Genomic DNA, 21,248 nt, shown 5'->3' with positions numbered 1-21,248 from the left:
CAACAGACAGGGCCTAGAAGCAGCTGCATCTCGGAGCAGGCATTCCAAAGACAGTGTAAGGCCTAACCTTTCACCCCTATCTCTGAAAGACGTTGCATTCATCTTGGGGCACCTCCACTGCTATCTCAAGATACCTCCACTATTGCTGCCACAACCTTTAGTTGCAGTAGCATACATCAAGGGACACCTGCAGGGTCTGGAAGCCCAACATCAAGGTGAGGAAAAGATAATCTTCACAGGTACTACAAGATTATAGGATAGAAGCTGTAATATCTCAGGTCCACACTGCAAGAAAGGAAGACACATAGACAACATGAAAAAACAAGGGAGGAAAGTGCCCCAAACTAGAATACTACAACAATAGAACCTATGGACAGAGCAATTGATGAAATGTCAGAGAAGGAGTTCGGAATGTTCATAATTAAAATGATCTGTGAATTAAAGAATGACCTAAATGAGCAAATACAGGCAAAAATTGATCACTCCAGAAATAAGAGAGCAAATACAGATAGCAAAGTATTACTTTAAAAAAGAGAGAATTTACAAAAAAAAAAAAAAAAAAAAAAAACCAGAAATCCCTGAAATGAAGGAAACAATAAAACAAAAAACTCAATAGAAAGCATCACCAACAGCCTAGATCACTTGGAAGAAAGAATGTCAGATAATGAAGACAAAGTATACAATCTGGAAAATAAAGTTGACACACAATGAAGACAGAAACCATGGACAGAACATCTGAGAATTATGGGACAGCATCAAAAGACCAAATCTAAGGGTTATTGGGATGAGAAAGGTAAAGAGTTTCAAACCAAAGAAATACACAATCTCTTCACTGAGATAATATCAGAAAATTTCCCAAGCATGAAGAATGAATTGGAAAACCAAATACAAGAGGCTTACAGGACACCGAATGTACAAAATTACAACAGATATACACTAAGACACATTATAATGAAAATGCCTAGCATACAGAAAAAGGATAGAATCTTAAAGACCTCAAGAGAGAGGAATCAGATCACATATAGGGGGAGACTAATTTGTATCTCAGCAGATTTTTCAACCCAGACCTTCAAAGCAAGGAGATCCTGGAACAACATATACCAAGCTCTGAAAGAAAATGGATGCCAACCAAGAACCTTATATCCAGCAAAATTAAGCTTTAGATTTAATGATGAAATTAAAACTTTCCATGATAAACAAAAGTTAAAAAAAAAATTACAACTAGAAAGCCTGCACCACAGAACATCCTTGGCAAAATATTCCATGAAGAAGAAATGAAAAACAATAATGAAAATCAGCACAAGGAGGTATTACACTAAGGCAAAAACCAATCAAAGGAGAAACCAAGTCAAGTTAAATACCAAAAATGGCTGGGAATACAAATTATGTCTCAATAATATCCCTGAATGTTAATGGCTTAAACTCACCAATCAAAAGACACAGACTGGCAGATTGGATTAAAAAAAGACCCCAAAATATGCTGCCTCCAAGAGACTCATCTCATAGGAAAAGACATCCACAGTCTGAAGGTTAGAGGTTGGGTAGCTTTTATTTTTAAAATCATACCACTCACATGGACTGTGGAAGCAAGCAGGGGTTTCCATCCTCATACAAAATAAAGTAGACTTCAAGCTAAAGTTAATCAAAAGGGATAAAGAAGGACACATATACTGCTTAAGAGAACCACACACCAACAGGACGTAACAGTTATAAATATATATGCCCCAAACAGTGGAACATCTACGTTCATCAACAAGCTCTTCTCAAGTTCAAGAGTCAAACAGACCACAACATAATAATTTTGGGTGACTTTAACACACCTCTTTCACCACTGGATACATCTTCCAAACAAAAGCTGAACAAATAAACTACAGAACTTAATAATACAATCAATAACTTAGACTTAACTGACATATATAGAAAATTTCATCCTTCAATGAGTGAATATACATTCTTCTCAGCAGCACATGGATCCTTCTCTAAAATAGACCATATATTATGCCACAAAGCAACTCTCAGCAAACACAAAAAAGTAGAGATATTACCCTGCATTCTATCAGATCATAATGAAATGAAACTAGAAATCAATGATAAAATTAAAAATAAAAGCTACTCTAGCACCTGGAGACTAAATAATACGCTACTGAATGAACAATGTGTTGCAAAAGACATCAAGAAAGAGATTAAAAAATTCTTAGAGGTAAATGAGAACACTGATACAATGTATTGAAAAATCTGGGATCCTATGCAGGCAGTACTAAGAGGAAAGTTCATTGCATAGAGTTCATTCTTTGAAAGAAGAAAAAGTCAACAAGTAAATGACCTAACATTACATTTCAAAGCCCTAGAAAAAGAAGAATAAACCAACACCAAAATTAGTAGAAGCCAGGAAATAAATAAAACCAGAGCTGAAATCAATGAAATAGAAACAAAAGAAACAATTGAAAAAAATTGACAAAACAAAAAGTTGGTTCTTTGAAAAAATAAATAACACTGACAAGCCCTTGGCCATGCTAATGAAAAGAAGGAGAGAGAAAACTCAAATTGCGAACATACATGATGAAAAAGGAAATATCACAACAGAAACTACAGAAATATAGAATATAATTAGAAACTATTTTGAAAATTTGTACTCCAATAAAATAGAAAATATTGAAGGCATTGAAAAATTTTCAGAGTCATATGATTTGCCCAAATTGAATCAGGATGATATACAATTTAGACAGATGAACTTCAAGCGATGAAATAGAAGATGCCATCAGAAGCCTACCAACCAAGAAAAGCCCAGGACCAGATGAACACACAGCTGAGTTCTAAAAGACCTTTAAAGAATAACTAATACCAATACTCCTCAAATTATTTCATGAGATAGAAAAAGAGGGAATACTTCCAATCTTATTCTATGAGGCCAGTATCATCCTGACTCTAAAACCATACAAAGACACATCAAAGAAAGAAAACTTCAGACCAATATCTCTAATAAACATAGATGTGAAAACTCTCAAAAAAATTCTGGCAAGTCAAATACAAAAACATATCAAAAAGATTGTGCACCATGATCAAGTGGGATTCATCCCAGGGATGCAAGGTTGGTTCAACTTACAGAAATCAATAAATGTAATTCATCACATCAATAGACTCAAAGATAAGAATCATATGATCATCTCAATAGACACAGTAAAAGCATTTGACAAAATACAGCACCCCTTCATGTTCAAAACATTAGAAAAACTAGGGATAACAGAAATATATCTCAACTTTGTAAAAGCTATCTATGCTAATCCCCAGGCCAACATCATGAACTAAATGGAGAAAAATTGAAAGCATTCCTTCTAAAAACTGGAAAAAGACAGGGATGCCCTTTTTCACCACTTCTATTTAACATAGTTCTTGAAACACTGGACAGAGCAATTAGACAGTTGGAAGAAATTAAAGGGATATATATATATATATATAGGAAAAGAAGAACTCAAATTAACACTATTTGCTAATGACATAATTCTCTGCCTAGAAGACCCAAAAATTCCACCAGAAAACTTTTAGAATAAATGAATTAAACAAAGTAGCAGGATATAAAATCAACACCCATAAATCAAGGCATTTGTGTATATCAGTGACAAATCCTCTGAAAGGGAAACTAGGAAAACTACCCCATTTACAATAGCCTAAAAAAAATATATTGGGAATCAACTTAACGAAAGGGGTGAAAGACCTCTACAATGAAAACTATAGAACATTAAAGAAAGAAATTAAAGGAGACCTTAGAAGATGGAAAGATCTACCTTGTTTTTAGATAGGCAGAATTAATATTGTCAAAATGACCATACTACCAAAAACATTATACAGATTTACTGCAATTCCAATCAAAATCCCAATGACATTCATTATAGAAATAGAAAAAGCAATCATGATATTCATCTGGAAAAATAAGAGACCCAGAATAGCTAAAGCAATCCCTAGCAAGAAGAGTGAAGTAGGTGGCATCAGTACACCAGAACTTAAACTATACTACAAAGCAATAATAACAAAAACATTGACATCATATAGACTTGTGATGAATGGTACAGAATAGAGGACAAAGAGACAATTCCACATAACTACAGTTATCTTATACCTGACAAAGGCATCAAAAACATACATTGGAGAAAAGATATCATCTTCAACAAATGGTGCTGAGAAAACTGGAAATCCATATGCAACAAAATGAAATTAAACCCCTGTCTCTCACCATGCAAAAAAAAAAAAAAAACTCAAAAAAGTGGATCAAGGACCTAGGAATTAAACCAGAGACACTGAACCTAATAGAAGAAAAAGTAGGCCTAAATCTTCATCATGTCAGATTAGGCCTCAACTTCCTTAATAAGATTCCTATGGCACAAGAAATAAAATCAAGAATCAATAAATGGAATGGATTCAAACTAAAAAGCTTCTTCTCAGCAAAAGAAACAATTAGTGAGGTGAATAGAGAGCCTACAGAATGGGAGCAAATTTTTACCACAGGCACATCAGATAGAGCACTAATCTTTAGGATATATAAAGAACTCAAAAATTTTAACACCAAAAAAAGCAAATAACCTAATCAATAAATGAGCCAAGAAAATGAACAGTTCTCAGAAGATGATATACAATTGATCAACAAATATATGAAAAAATGTTCATCATCTCTAGCAATTAGAGAAATACAAATCAAAACTACTCTAAGGTTTCATCTCACTCCAGTCAGAATGGCTGCTATTAAGAATACAAACAACAATAAGTGTTGGCGAGGATATGGGAGTATAAGGCACACTCCTACATTGGGACTGCAAGTTGGTGTAGCCAATATGGAAAGCAGTATGGAGATTTCTAGAAAAACTGGAAATGGAACCACCATTTGATCCTGCTATCCCACTCCTCGATCTATATCCAAAGGACTTAGAATCAGCATACTACAGGGACACAGCCACATCAATGTTTATAGCAGGACAATTCACAATAGCTAAACTGTGGAGCTAATCTAGATGCCCTTCAGTAGATGAATGGATAATGAAAATGTGTTATATATACACAATAAAATACTATTCAGGATTAAAAGAGAATAAAATCATGGTATTTGCAGGTAAATGGATGGATCTGGAGAATATAATGCTAAGTGAAGTTAGTCAATCCCCAAAAAACAAATGCAGAGTGTTTTCTCTGACATAAGGATGCTGATTCATAATGGGGTTGGTGGCAGGGGGAGCATGAGTGGATTAGACAAACTCTAGACAGGGCAAGGGGAGGGAGGGGAAGAAAGGAGGCATGAGGACAGGAAAGATGGTGGAATGAAATGGACATCATTATCCTAAGTACACGTATGAAGACTTGAATGGTGTGACTCTACTTTGTGTACAACCAGAGATATGAAAATTTGTGCTCTATCTGTATAATATGAATTGTAATGCATTCTGCTGTCATACATAACAAATTAGAATAATAAAAACAAAGAATCTATTTATAAATGTGGTTTGTATAGAAAAAAAATTCCATATGCATAAATATTAAGGGTTTGACAAGGGACAGCTAAGACCCTGAAGGTGATTGAGGCATATTCTCTGGCCCTGTTAAGGAACGGGAAAGGCTGTGGTTTTGGACATCAAAGAACACATTCTTAAGCTTCAAAGAACTGTGTTTTAGAAACTTGTCTTTTTAGATTACTAGAGGCAGTGTGGACTGTAAGTTTAGAAACAAATCTGTACCTCTGGATTCAAATCCTGGCTATGCCACATGCTAAAATAACCCAAGTAATTCATAGCTTCCCAGGACCTTGGACTTTTACATGCAATAAATTGAGATTATATTGGCCTTGATGAGGAGCTGAGAGAGTGCAAGGCACATGTTTGGATCTGGATGAATGTTCACCTTTATTTTTCCCTCCCAGTACTGGAAATTGAACCCAGGCGTGCTCTGCCACTGAGTTACATCCCAGGCCTTTTTATTTTGAGAGAATCTAGCTAAATTGCAGAGGCTGATCCCATACTTGCAATCCTTCTGCTTCAGCCTCCCGAAGTGGCTGAGATTACAGGTGTGCATGCCACACCCACTTTCTTATTTCTGTTCCTCGGTGATGGAAACCAGATGTTCCACTTCACAGAAGATTCCCGCCCCTGACCAGAAAGTCACAAATGAGGAGGTTCCATCTATCATCTCTGCAATAGCAGGGGTCTGTCCAAGTCAAAGAATCCTTTTCTTATCCTCCTTCCCCCTTTGATTCTCAGCCTCCTTGACTCTCTTCAACATTTCCAGCAAGGCTGCCCATTGCACAGCCTCTATTTCCTTTCTGCCCGTTTTTCATCCACCTTCCTCTGATATCTGCATTCTGCCCATATCACATTATGTAAACTCCCAGGTACTTCTTAAAGTCTCTGAAATATAACATCTCATTCATACAACACACCACCCATATCATTCTCTGTTCATATAACACATGGTCCACATCACTCCTGTTCATGGAACACACCATTCACATCACACCATGTTCTACCACACACTGCTCACATAACACATCCACATAATATCCTATTCATATAACATGGTGTTCATATACGCTGCTCACATCACACCTTGTCAACATAATACGTCATTCATACAATATACTACCCGCATCACACTGTTTATATAACACATGTCTACATCATATCCTGATCACATTATGCCCTGTGTATATAACATGCTGTTCACATACACACTGTTAACATAATAATGTCATTCATATAATGTACTGCCGGCATCATATTGTGTTTATATAACATATTATCCACATCATACCCCCATCATACAACACACTGTCTGTCTCATTTGAGAGCGTCTTTGTTCTCTTGCTTCCCTGACCCCACTTGTCTTCCTAGCTCCTCAGTCTCGTTCTATGTCTCACTGTGTCCCCAGTTCCTCGTCCTACTCTTTAATTTGATTGTTGACTTTGCTGCTATAAAGAAACTCGATTGATGGATTTCATTAACTGCTGTATTAATATAGTACCTATACAACAAAAGAGACTAGCACAAGTCATTTAAAATAAAGTACGAATAACCCTCTTGTTCTAGTCTGGATTGTTTTTGTTTGTTTTCTTTTTTTTTTTTTTTTTTGTACCAGGGATTGAACCCAGAGTGTTTTGCCACAGAACTACATCCCTAGTTTTTTTTTTTTTTTTTTTAAACAGGTATGTGCTGTAGTCAGTTTTGAAGGTGTAAAATCCTGCTAAGAATTCTGCTTATCTATTTATCTAGATCTGGTTACTCTTTTCTCAGAAGGATGGTTTAGGGAGAAACTTATAGTGTATAAAGCACCCATGTGATAGCCCAGTTGACTTCTCCATTCTTCAGCCTTTCCTCCTTGTGCTGAAGACAAACTACTGATGTCTGCACAATTACTCACCTTCGAGAATTTAAGATAAAATGCTAATGACAAATATGTAATATTTCAGCCACATAAACAGGCAATCAATGTTGAGCTGGGGTTGTGGCTCAGCGGTAGGCACTCACCTAGCACATGCAATGCCCTGGGCTCCATCCTTAGCACCATGTAAAGATAAGTAAATAAAGTAAAAGTATTGTGTCCAACTACAACTAAAACAAAACAAAAACAAACAAAACAAAACAAAAAAAAATCCACCTTAATGCCTTTTAAGATAGAGACTTTATATCCTTAGACATTATCCCCAACCTTGAAGGACTCAATAAAAACTCCAGTTTAAAAAAACAGATTAATTGCACTTGATAGATCTAAATTGTCAAATTCCAAAAGAATTGTCATTCTTAAAAGTAGTACAATCATAATGTTGCCAATTTATGTAATTAAATCAGTGAGAGACAAAAGAAGAAAAAGTTAAGATTCTCATAAAAGTAGTTTTTAAAAATTCAAAATTTGTCTCATTTTTGACATATTTACATAGTAGTTAAAGATCTGGAAGTGTTAAAATAAAAATAAAAATACATTCACCTCAAAAATAAAAATACATAACATGGTATTCATTCACCGGTCATAACTTTATGTTAAATAATTTATTCTGTTTGTTGTAATGTTACATTTTAGTCATAATGAACTTGAGGTATAGCAATTCACTTAACCCTTGCAACATCAGTATAGTCTCAAATTAATGAGTGAGAAAATTAAAGATCAATAATTTGCTCAAGATCAAGCAAGTTATTCTTAAAGTCTCTGAAATATAACATCTCATTCATACAACATAATGGATGGCAGAGCGAGGGTTTTACTTCAGGCCATCTGGTTCCAGAGGCCAGCCACATTCTTCAGAGGGAACGATTTTTTTTTAAATGTGTCTACAATAGGACTAATCTTCCATGCATAAGAAAATACTTTCTCCATAAGATGATACATGTATATTTATGTGTATGTATAGCTAGGTAGACACATACATACACACAAAATCTTTTTTAAAGACTTATTTGGTAAATTAATATGTGTAACACACACACAACAATAACAACAACAACAGCAACAAGTAAAACAACAACAACAACTTAAGTAGAAAGGTACAGAAAGAGAGAGAGAAAGAATCTTAAAAAAAAAAAAACTAATAACAAACTCCTCAAGTATAGGGAACAATCAATGAGAAGCTAAAAGCATAATAAAAACAAGAACAAAAGATAGAAATGAAATTAAAATTAATTAGCAGACAAACTCTCAAAAGTAAAAATTAAAATGTACACCAAATATTAAATAAAAGCAAATTAACAGAGTTTGGCTTGTCACAGAACTGTGTCCCAAGCCCCTTGTCCTCCACCTGGCACATGGCGAAATCCAACAGGCCTTTAAACAGAGAAGAAGGAAGGGATGCCTGGGGGATGGAAGCACATATCCCTTGGCCAGGTCATAAAAGACAAAGAGTTCTGTATTCTGAGGCAGGGAAGAAAGTAATAAAAAGGAAATCACTAATCCTCTGCCATGTAAGAGCTACATGAGAAGTTAAATAGCAATCTAAGTTAGCAGGCAGCTCTCAACCCATGCTCTCAACCCAAGGTGTCCTTCAGGCTGCATATTACTCTCACATTGTTCTGTTTTGTCTCCATCACTGGCTCATTTCTCTGAAGTTCTTTCATTAATTCTGACTCCAGTCGATGGTATTTTATGTGTGGACTAGTTTTCACATTTCCCTAGTTTTCATCTGTTTTTCTCTCATCCTAAGTAACAGCTTTAAAAAACTTTCTCAGGAGTGCTTCAGGCTCCAGTTATCATCTACCAACCAACTTCCAAATTTCTCTTGAAAAGCTTTTCTGCTGTATGTTTCTATTCTTCTACTTTTGTTCTCTGTGTCTCGTTTTTACTTGATTTTTAATAAAGAGAAGAAAAATTTTAATGCACTTGGATAGAAATATGTTTGTAAGTAGGAACCATGTTTTTATATAAATTTAGTACAATTTATTTCATTTTGACAAATCATTGAATTTACTGATCAATCATATTCTGCCTCATATGACAGAAATGCAATGACTATTTATTCAAATGAATAGTCAATTCAGTAAGCACCAAAACTGCTCAACATCAAAGTGGGTAAATGCCCTTTTAAACCATAAGCTCAACAACTCAAAGTACCCACAATAAACTGAATGGTGTTCAGCACCAAGTAGATGGATTTTATTTTTTTGTCCCTTCTTCTGAAACTAACTCCTTCAATGTGATTGCCAGAAGTGTATACTCCATAGCAGGATAAGCCCTTAGCATCTCAACCAGAAAACCCACAAGTTTACTTCTCATCTGTGGCATTATCAAAATTTTACTGGAAGTTAGGAAGAGACCAGATAGAGTCCTCAGGAGTCGGGTCAACTTGATTAGCCAACCTATTCCAGAGGTGAGAAAAACAGAGAGCTGATTAAGGGACTGTCTTTATGAAGAGGAGGAGATGAATGATTTGATGATACCCACAGAGTTCTACATACACACAAACACAACTTTTAAAAAATATCCACTAATTTCCTTTTGGGTAACTGAGAAAACCCTAAGAAAGTAAGTGAATTTCTTCTTTTAGAAGACAGAGTGATTTAGCAAGCTAGTAACTTCAAAATAGTGAGGAAGAAGGGGAAAACTCCAGACATCAGGTAAAGATCTTAGTATTCACCTCAATTACTCTAGTTATTTTTTAAAGTCGATAATAAAGAGTGCAGAATAATAACTCCAGAGAACATGTTGATTTAATATGGCTTCCAATGCAGACACTTTTCAAAGTAGGTATTTTAAAAAGCAGAATCATCAAATGCTAGTAAAAACTAATAGGAGGAGGTTTAACATAGGACTATTTTATTCTTGATTAACTTTCGAAATTTCCAAGAGAAAAATTTTATTCTACTTATACATGACAGTAGAATGCATTTTGACACATCATACATAAATGGAGTATAACTTCTCATCCTTCTGGTAGAGTTACACTGGTTGTGTAATCAAATATATACATAGGGCAATAATGTCTGATTCATTGTGCTCTCCTTCCTACCCCCAAAAGAAGTTCTATCTTATCCATAATTAATTTAATCCTCAAAACTGCTACCAGGAATAATTTCTTATGAGAGGAATAGCTGGTGGAACCTAAGATCAGACTCAAATTCAAGCATGTTCTAAGGAGTCTGAAAATATTGTTCTAAAGTTTCTAGGGGATGGTTGGAATTACTTTGGCAAATTCATAAACATTTTAAAAGAATTATATAACAATGTACTACACAAATCAGAAAAAAAATCCTAACACTTTAAGCAGTTGCTATACTTGCAACTTAAAAAAAATCAATAAAATATCTTCAAAAGTAAAACTTGGCTTGAATCAGTTAATTCAACTATCACAGAGAGCTACTATAAGAAAAGGACATCAGTGCTAACAAGAAATCTATCAGACAGGAGACTATTTGAAGCATGGACTTTGTTGACTTGAAGTCTTCTGCGAGTCTGCACAATACAGTTTAAGGCTTAATTTTGTGAATTGGTGGTGTACTTGTCCCAAGAAAATTACTGTAGTTTCCAGAGATAATTCATTTAAAGTTGGGGAAGAGTGTGGATAATAAAATAATTAGCCTGTGAATCTGAGACCTATTTGTCAGGGAGAGATAATGGTTCTTATGAAAGGGAAAGCTGAGACATCAGAGAATTTGTGTAGTACTTGCATAACATCATTAATCAGCATTAGATCCCTCAATTTCTGGCGGATTTCACTTTTTTCTAGTTCCTAGTGTTTATTATTTTTTAATACACTTAAAAAGAAGTGAACATTAAAAATAAAACAACCTAAAAAACGAATCGTAGAATGTATAATAGAAATAATATAATAACACTATGATTTGCACAGTACTTTATAACTTAAAATAGTAAGTGGAGAACAGGTGGGTGGATGGATGGATGGATAGATGGATGTATGGACAGACAGACTGATGAGAATAAAAGTATTAACCCTACTGGATAGATGGAGAAATTGAGTAACTAGATCTCAAATATACGACAAATAAAAGTATGCAGATATAAGACTCAATTGGCCTGGATCATCTGACTTTAATTCCTATGTTCCTTTCACTGTACCACACTGGGTTGTATTCTGGAATAAGAATTACAGATAATTTAACTAAATTTGGGGTTCAGATCTCTTATCTATTTGAGGAGACTATTACATGAATGAATAAAAGAAATTGTGGGAAAGTGTTTTGAAAGCTGAAAAGTGCTCTGAGCCTATAAATAGAAAGCATTAGACATTCTAAACAAGAAGTTATTTTTCTATCTTATAAAAGTCAGAAATCAGGTCAAACCAGCTTCTGTAAAAGCATGACAGGAAGTCCAATCCCACCAGTTTTGTACTTTAATTTTCTCATGGGAACCTGTGTAGGTCACAGAGCACTGACCCAGAATGTCTTAAAAATGTTTCAAATGCTAATTCATGAATAAATTTTTAAAAATAAAATTGTAGAATTAAAAACCTAATTTATATAATCATTGGGATTGTTTTGATAGGGACCTAGTAAACTATTTGGATTTTCCACTAAGTGGAAAAGTTCAACAAAAAAAAAAAAATGGTCAGCAGTTTTTGTAAAATTGATTATAGGCCACAAAAGGAAGAAGAAAAATAAAGTTTTATAGCATTAAATCAGATTTTTCAGGCATACTGTGAGTCTGTTCCAACTGCTCAGTCCCAAAAGCTAGACTTTCATGCCATTCTATCTATCAGATACTTATATCTGATATTTATTGATGGCAATTAATATGAGACAAGAATAAGATGCAAAGTGTCTTTATGAGAAAAAAATATTCCTGATAGGATAAAATGATTTAGAGGGAACATCCAAATGCATTATTTTTTTTTTCTTTCAGGATTTGGGCAACTATCTCCTGTATGTGTATTTTGTTTTCTGATTGTGTTTTCAAAAATCTCACAGAGCACCAGTCTTCCAATCAGCAAACCTTGTGGCTAGTCACTTTTATGACCCTAGTACAGACATCCTGAATTGACTCTGCGGGAGAGATGGTTTGATTCTTTATTTTGGAAATGCTCATAACATGGTGAAGGGCCTTTCTTTGAATGCCTGGTGAGAATGATGGGCTCACTTGTGTGAACCTGAGCCCTGCTGTTCCCTACAGGTGTCTTGTTGCAAAGTGAATGACCCAGCTGGCCGCCTATTTAGGCCATTCCTCCCCAGTGCGTACATCTTGATAGGGTCACTACACTTCTAATCTCTCACCTTGGCTCAACCAAAGTCATGAAAGTTAGTTCAGTCAGGAGAATTGCTCACTGGCACACACCATAGCTCATAGCTGATAGTGAGCACTCCCCACTCACCCTGCCCTTGAGAACCTCGAGGTTCTGGAGCACCAATCCAAGTGCCTTAATCAGAAATAGTCACACAGAAGGAAGCTTGACTTTTCCTGTGTGGCTGGTTACTTCATTCTCTTTCCAGGAGAGCAAAATGTGGGAAGTTTTTAAAACTTATAACATTCCTTGGGAAGTAAAGTGGGGAAACTTGATGTCATTAAGAGATCATTTTCTTGCCTGGCACACACCTGTGATCCCAGTGACTCGGGAGGCTTAGGTAGGAAGATCGAAACTTCAAAGCCAGCCTCAGCAACTTACTGAGGCCCTAAGCAACTTAGCAAGACCTTGTCTCAAAATAAAAAATAAAAAGGGATAGGGATGTTGCTCAGTGGTTAAGCACCCCTGGATTCAAGAAGAAGATATAGAGATAGACATAGAGGTAGAGATAGAGAGAGAGATAGAGAGAGAGAAAGAAGAAGGAGGAAGAAGAGGAGGAAGAAGAGAAGGAGGAGGAGGGGAAGGGGAGAGGAGAGGAGAGGAGGGAAGAGGAGAGGAGAGGGAAATGAACCAGAGAGTTTAGGAAAAGGAAAGCATATTTTCCTAAGGACATACTCTCCCAGATCTCTGATGCCTATTATTCATGTATATTTACATATATAATATTGTATTCATGAAACTGTTCATAGCTAGTCAACTTCATAACATGATAATTTCCAACTCTGTAATAAGCTTAATAATCAGGAAAATCAAAGGACTTCTCTATATTATATAATATGATTGTCCCCAATACAGGAGCAATTTATGAACATATACTTGTACAGGCATCCCTTGGCATCCACGGCAGATTGGTTCTAGGACCCCTGTGGATATCCAAACCCAAAGGTGCCTATATCACATGACGTGATATTTGCATGACAACTATGAACAGTCTCCTGTTCATCTCCAGATAACTCATAACACCTAAAGCAAGGTGAATGCTAAACCAGAAACAATAGCATACTCCTGAAGTCCCAGCTATTCCAGAATCTCAAACAGAAGAGTCCCATTAGCCCACAATCTGAGACCAGCCAAACAAAACAGTAGACCCCATCTCAACCCCCCCCAAAAAAAAAAACCAAATGTAAATGCTATGTAAGTTGTGGTAGTATTGTTTAGAGAATATTGGCTAAAAATGTCTACACATGTTCAGTACAGATGCATTATTTTTTTTCTGAATGGTTTTGATCTGCAGTTGGGTGGATGTGTGGGGACGCAGAACACATGGATGTGTAGAGCTGACTGTTCTTGTTTCTGCCCCATCTCTGACATAAATCCATCCTCCGTCATCTGTTTTTCTCTGAGCCCTCTCCTGACATTTCTGAGGCAGTAAAGGAAGCACCACTCTGTCCCACTGTCACAGAATCCCAAGGGGCTGGGAACTCAGAGCCTGGTAGGTTGCTTCCAGGGGTTCGCAGATCTCAACTGACTTGGCAATTCTAAATATTATTACAGCTACATGGCTGGTTTGCATGACTTTGTGGGCTATTGTAAGAGCCAAAACATCATGTAAAATATTCCTTTAAGAAATTCACAAACGGGCTGAGGTTGTGGCTCAGTGGTAGAGTGTGTAAGGCATTGGGTTGGATTCTCAGCACCACATATAAATTGATAAATAAATAAAGGTCCATCAACAACTAAAAAAAAAAAGAAAGAAAAAAAAAGAAATTCACAAATGAACTTATAGAATACAATGTGCACATAGGTTTAGGGCTGTCGTTTTTACTGATACACACAGATATAATTCCGAACCCGAGATATGAATGTGGTTTCTACTAAAATAGAATCCAATTACGGTGATGAGAGAAGAAGGGAAGTCAAGGAGTCAGAAACAGACAAAGGGAAAGAAGGAAAGGAAACGAATGAGGAGAAAGAAATGGGAAGGGAAGGAGGGGAAAGAGAAGAGAAAAACCAGGGTAGGGTGCACACTGGTCAGGGGCTCCATCCAAGCGTCTCAGTGGGAAGGCTACAGCACTGACGTCAGAGAGTGGGGCAAGGGTGACGAGAAGTCAGTGGGCTGTAGCCTGTGTTGCCTAGGAATGAACACTAGCAGTCAAGTCCACACAGACAACCATTGACTCCTAAATGGTGAAAGGTTAAAAAAAAAAAAAAAAAAAGAAGGCTGATGCTTTTCAGAACTCAGGCTTGGCCATAAATTCTAGTCAAGTTGTGCATATTTGAACTACCATTTCTCACTACTTTTTTTTTCCCCAAGTCCTTTCTGAAAAGTGTATACATATGGAGAAATACATTAAGCTGTAGACTTTAATTTTATGCACTTTACTATGTGCAAGTCATACTTCAATTTAAAATAATTTTTTAAGTAAGCATGCTAGGACCTACAAGCATCTTACAACAACCCTGCACAGCCAAGGTGGGAACTCAGATCTCTGAGGCCACAAATCCATGTTTTCTTCATACTCTGTGCAGCCTCTCTGAGGGGTAATGCAGAAGGGATACAGACCATATTCTGTAGAAACCTGAAAGAAACAAGTACAAGAATGGCGTAGCAGTGTCAAGTACCTAGTTGTAGTGATTCTAAGGGATTTTTTTTTCTAACAATTACTGACAGTTTATTCTGCTGTGCACCCAGATTTTTTAAAAACAATCTTGTATTGCTTAAGATGGGCATTTTCCTAAAATGTATTAAGATCTTATCTTCTAAAGCAGAGCAAACTATACATAACTGGACCTTTCTTAGATGGATCAGAGTCATAATTAATAAATAGGCTATTGTGTTGCAGGGTTTCAGGAACAGTAAATAGTGAGCGGTGTTATCTGTTTCTTCAGAGCTCCTGCAAAAGGTTATGTTTGATCAGATCATCAGAACTACGGTGTGTGTGTGTGTGTGTGACACACACACACACACACACACACACACACACACAAGGGATTGAACTGAGGCCCTTCACCCATACTAAGCCCAAGCTCTACCAGTGAGACCTCCAGCCCCTATACTTGCTTTTAATGAATCTATTTCCAGTGTGCCGTTTGCCAATATACGCCTATCTTTCTCTTAATTTACTGTTTACCTCAATAGGGATCTAGACCTTAAAATCACAGTTTTTTATGGAACTCTTAGAACAAACTGGCTGTGGGCAAGAGCCTGTTATTTTTGCCAATTTCCAAGTTGGGGTTGTATCCTACACAGGTTAGATCACCAGATAATTAAATTTTTAATAGGAAATATTTTTTAAAATTCTTACTTTATATTTTCTTTAATAGAAGTTGTATGTATAATTTATATAAAAAAAGTGTGCAAATCACAAGTCTGATTTTTAGCAAGCTAAAAAAAGTCAAAAATATTCAAATACACGGCATTACCTAGTCTCTCCTTTCCAAAGTATTTTCATATGCATCATTTCAGTAGGTAACTGCAACAATCCTGTGAGGCTAAAAGATGAAATTAATATTTGTATTTGACAAAAGTGGAACATGAAGTTGGGATGAAAACTGATTTCTCAAATCAGAAGGTAGATAACAGCAAAGATAAAATCTTAGTATTCCACTGCAATGATCCTCCCAGTATATTAAAAAAGTTACTCAGAAAATATAATGTGAATATCAATTCTAGTTATCAGATTTTGGACAGGATCAAAGCAAACATCCTGCCAGTACTTTAAACCTTAGTGGTTGTTTAGACACTGTCTGATCTGACTAGCCAATGTCTTCCCAGGCAAGCAGTTAAATATTTTGATTTTCTTCCTTAGGAGGTCAAACACCAACATACTACCTTAAGGGGAGGAAGGGACATAAATAACTCTACAAGTATACCAGATTTATAAGAAAAAAAAGTATTCTTTCAAAGCTTAGATGCCTTAGAATTCCTATCTTGTTTTCACATTTTCTCCCTCTTTTTTTAATCTTTTCATTCTTAAAGCCAGCAAAAGAAATTTAATTGAAATGGGGAGTACTGAGTAACCATAAAAACTTTTTTTTTTTTTTTTTGGTACTGGGAATTGAACTCAGGGGCACTCGAACACTGAGCCACATCCCCAGACCAATTTTGTATTTTCTTTAGAGACAGGGTCTCACTGAGTTGCTTAGTGCCTCACTTTTTGCTGATGTTGGCTTTAAACTTGTGATCCTCCTGCCTCAGCCTCCCTTGCAGCTAGGATTAGAGTCATGGTGCCACTGAGATGGGCCAGTAAGAACTTTTAATAAGTTTAATTGTTTGGATGTGAAATGGTCCCCAAAGGCCCACACATTGAAGGCTTGGTTCCCCAGTGCAGCAGTATTCGGAGGTGGGGCTTTGGGAAGTGATTGGATCATCAGGGCTCTGACCTCATCAGTGGATTAATCACTGATAAATTCATAATGTGATGGCATGATTGGAAGGGGTGGAAACTATTGGAGGTGAAACCTACTTAGAGGAAGTAAGTCAATGAGGGCATGCCCTGGTCCCTTCCTCCCCCTCCCCCTCCCATTTCCCCCTCCCCCCCAGCTTCCCACTGACCATGAGCTGAGCAGCTCTGCTGCATCATGCCCTCTCCTCCAAGATGTTCTGCCTCACTACAGGGCCACAGCAATGGAACCCACCATGGAATGAAAACCTCTGAAACCATGAACCAAAATGAATCTTTCCTCTTCTAAGTTTTTATTTTTTTTGGAGGGGGGTGCATTTTGTCATAACAATGAAAAGCTGACTAATACAATAAGCATCCCCAAACTCGTATTTGAATCGGCTACTTCTATCACTATTTCAAATTACCATCTATTCTAGAAAGCCTCAAATAATTTGAACCATAACAGCAGTACCTTTAAACAAAAAGTTCCAATTACAACAATATGAAAGCTCAAAAGTTTCACAGAAAAAGTTTTCCCAGTCAGATATGAGAATACAATATTTTATAAATGGTCCTGCCAAGGGGCTGGGGTTGGGGCTCAAGTGGTAGAGTGCTCGCCTAGCACACGTGAGGCACTGGGTTCGATCCTCAGCACCACTTAAAGACATTGTGTCCACCTAAAACCAAAAAATAAATATTAAAATAAATAAATAAATGGTCCTCTCAAAAAGGTGCTGAGCAATAGTGTGGAAGGCCCATTTTTCGTAAAACACACAGGAATCAGAATTGTTCCAGGCACGTGAACATTTTTTTGGATGAAGATCACAAAGGATTCAAATTTCCCAAGGGCTGTAGTTACTGATGCCAACCAAGCATGTTGTATTCTAGATAATCCTTCTGTGAGTTAAACCCTGCCCAGTGCTTCCAGTCTATAAGACCAATGTGTGTTCTTAGTTCCTCCTCTGTAAAGTGGGTAACAATAACACCCACCATTGGGCTGGCCCAAGAATTCATTCTATTAACACAGGCTCAGAACCAAATCTACCCCGAAAGCTGCTTTTTTCCTCCGGTACTGAGGATTGAACCTGTGGATGCTCTACCACTGAGATACACTCCCAGTTCTTTTTTATTTTTTTTTTTATTTTGAGACAGGTCTCTCATTAAGTTGCTCAGGCTGGCCTGGAACTTGTTATCTCTTGTTAGCAAGAGTGGCTAGGATTTTTCACCTAGGGCTATGATCCCTTCTTTTTTAAAATTTTTTTTTTATTTGTTCTTTTTAGATATACATGACAGTAGACCATATTTTTAAATTTAAATATTATACACATATGGAGTATGACTTATTCTAAGTAATATGCCATTCTTTCTTTCCTTTTTTTTTTTTTTTTTTTTTTTTTGATAGTAGGGATTGAACTCAGGGGCACTTGACCACCACACCACAAACCCAGCCCTATTTCCTATTTATTTAGAGACAGGGGCTCACTGAATTGCTTAGCTCCTTGCTGTTGCTGAGGATGGCTTTGAAAACTCATGATCCTCCTGTTTCCGCGTCCCCATCCGCTGGGATTACAGTCATGGGCCACGTCGCCCAGCCTAGTATGTCATTCTTGTGGTTGTACATGATGCGGAGTTTCACTGGTGTTGTATTCGTATGTGAACATAGGAAAATTGTGTCTGATTCATTCTGTTTTTTTCCTATTCCCATCCCTCCTCCCTTCCCATCATTCCCCTTTGTCTAATCCAATGAACTTCTTCTGCTCCCTTCTTGAAGACCGACCTCCTCTAAATTAAGCCAAATATCTGTGAAGACAGGCTGATCAATACTAATTCAAATTCAATTCATATTATTAAGTCCCTTTTAGCTAATTCTTAACTCATGCACTGTTCCAAGTATTACAGAAAGCAACAAAAAGGAGGGTGGTCTTCTCAAAAGGAAGTAAACAAAATTAGAGCTTTGATCAATATCTGGTTTAGAACAAAAAAATAGCACTTTGAGGAAACATTAAAGTGTGCCATTTCCCCCATCCCTTCTCCCCCAAATCTGCTTCCCAATAAGGGATAGTAAATCAAGCATCTCAACAATATTTAGAGGTGCGAAATTCATGGCTTATTTATAAATTGTCCACTAGTTCCTACCCTGGATAAACCAATTTCAATTCATTGCCAGGAGGAAAAAGCAAGTTTAACTGAAGCACAAATTAGCTCTGGTCGTATATTACATGTAAATGTATTCTTTACTACAACTATTTCTAAAATGCAAACTTATTTACTTGCAAGAGCCAAAGTGCTTTCCAAAGCAAGTTTAGGAGCATATGGGTTTTTTTTATTCAATTATGTGCTAATAACAGAAAACCACTCCCGACAACAAAGCTAAAACAGTTGCTCTGTCATTTTGCCAGGTCATATATTTTCTCATATTTTAGCAAAGTTGGGAAAACTAATTTATATGTAAAACCAAGCATCTGATGAGTTCATTGATTTCATTTGAAAGGGCGTCTGGAGGAACTCTCTCAACCTGGCCCCGGTGCCTCTCCATCTAATAAACCCCAGAAATGTTCAACTGGAGAATGGGTTTAAAGAAGAGTGACTTTGGCAAACTTTTCTACTGCCTAAGGATTGGAAACTTCTGATTGTTTTGTGAACAGGCATTTTAGAAGGGCAGGCTAAAGACAAAGTAAACCGACAGCCTTCACCCAGAAAAAAAAAAAAATGATCCGAAGTCCCCAGTTTTGAAGGAAGAATGTCTTTGACCTTTACTTGGGGCTGCCTTAGGACACGGTGCCCAGCAAGGGGGCTGGCGCTGGGCGATGCCGGGGCCACCTACCTGCGTTCCTGAGCTTCTTATTCCGATACACCGACAGGATGACCAGGAGGTTGCCCAGGATGTCCACCACGATGGTGAAGATGAGGATGAAGGCCAGCGTGGAGGCCTGCCACGAGGGTCGCACCCGCGCGCCCTCCGCGCCGCCGGGCACCTGCTGAGAGGCATTGAGCAGCGCGCTGCCGTTGCCCTTCATGATCCCCCTCGGGGCGTCTCAGGGTCGCCCGCCCATCGCCCCGGCCGCCCCGCGCTCTCGGGTGCCCCAGCGCGGCGCGAGCCGCTGCCCCACTTTTTATGGCTCCCCCATCTACTCCTCATCCCGACAGTTCCTTCGCGACCGTCCTGTCCGCTCCACCCCCTCCCGACATCCCGACACCCACTCTGCACTTGGCGGCCACCGCCTGGTGACACCTGCGGTCCGCTCCCAGGCCCCCGGGATACGTGCCAACAGCGCCCCCGTGCGGGAAGGTGGGGTCGAGTCGCCGGCGCCTCCTGGGGCCGAGAGCTGGGAGAAGCGGTTGGACCCAGGGGACCAGGCGCTGTTCCTCTCCTTGGTTAGGTTTTTTCCTCTCTAGAACCGGCCACTTCACCCTGAAGAGCCAGACTTCACGGGCTTGAGCCCTAAATTGAATTGAAGCAAAATTCCTTAACCACCATCATGTGCCCCAGTTTCTTATCTGCAAAAATGGAAATAAAAAAGTACCTAACTCATCAACTTTACAGTTTGTAGGATGTGAAAAGAATCAAGAAATCTTTTCAGTCCAGTATTGCACCATTTAACACTTGGGCTGGATGTTTCCGATAACGAAATGAGATCATAAAAGAAAAATGGAAGAATCAGTATTTGCAGATGATAGGAGTACTTCCTAAAACACCAAAGAAAATGAGACAGAAGACATAATTATATAGGACTGACACAACAGAAATCGATGTAAGATTGCTGAGAAATGGCTTCACCAGCTAGGTGCAGAGTTAGGGGGGTGGGGAACCTTAAACCTTGCTGGGAATCACCAAGGGAAACTTACGTGGTGAGCTATACCATTGTTCTCACATTGAAAGCTTGACATTTTCATGTTGTCTATAGATTTTATGCCACCCCAATAAAAATATCAACTGACCCTAAGATTCTTTTGAAAGAGTATAGAGGAAGTGTAGAGAAAGGAATTTGAATAAGATGAGCAGGTGAAAAGGGTGATATATATTTAAATGAACATTAAAAATTACATTAGGTAAGCCAGGAATGGTAGCACACTGTAATCCCAGCTACTCTGGAGGCCAAGGTTGGAGGATGACAATTTAGGTAGACTGTGTCCCCAAATAAATAATGTAGCTTAGAACCATCGCCCCAGGG

General features: G+C 37.6%; 1 protein-coding gene across 1 annotated transcript in view; it reads right to left on the bottom strand.

Moving 5' to 3' along the window:
• Mtnr1a (melatonin receptor 1A) overlaps positions 1–20,093 on the bottom strand; it is a 31,191-nt gene extending 11,098 nt beyond the window's left edge. The window contains exon 1 of the mRNA XM_026389503.2: positions 19,901–20,093. Within this exon, the coding sequence (XP_026245288.2) occupies positions 19,901–20,093 (193 nt within the window). The remainder of the gene's footprint in view (positions 1–19,900) is intronic.
• Between the last annotated feature and the right edge of the window lie 1,155 nt (positions 20,094–21,248).

The sequence above is a fragment of the Urocitellus parryii genome, chromosome 14, assembly GCF_045843805.1.
Source record: "Urocitellus parryii isolate mUroPar1 chromosome 14, mUroPar1.hap1, whole genome shotgun sequence".
Classification (NCBI taxonomy): Eukaryota; Metazoa; Chordata; class Mammalia; order Rodentia; family Sciuridae; genus Urocitellus; species Urocitellus parryii.
The sequence above is the reverse complement of the archived record's forward strand: the minus strand, read 5'-3'. Positions and strand labels throughout refer to the sequence as shown.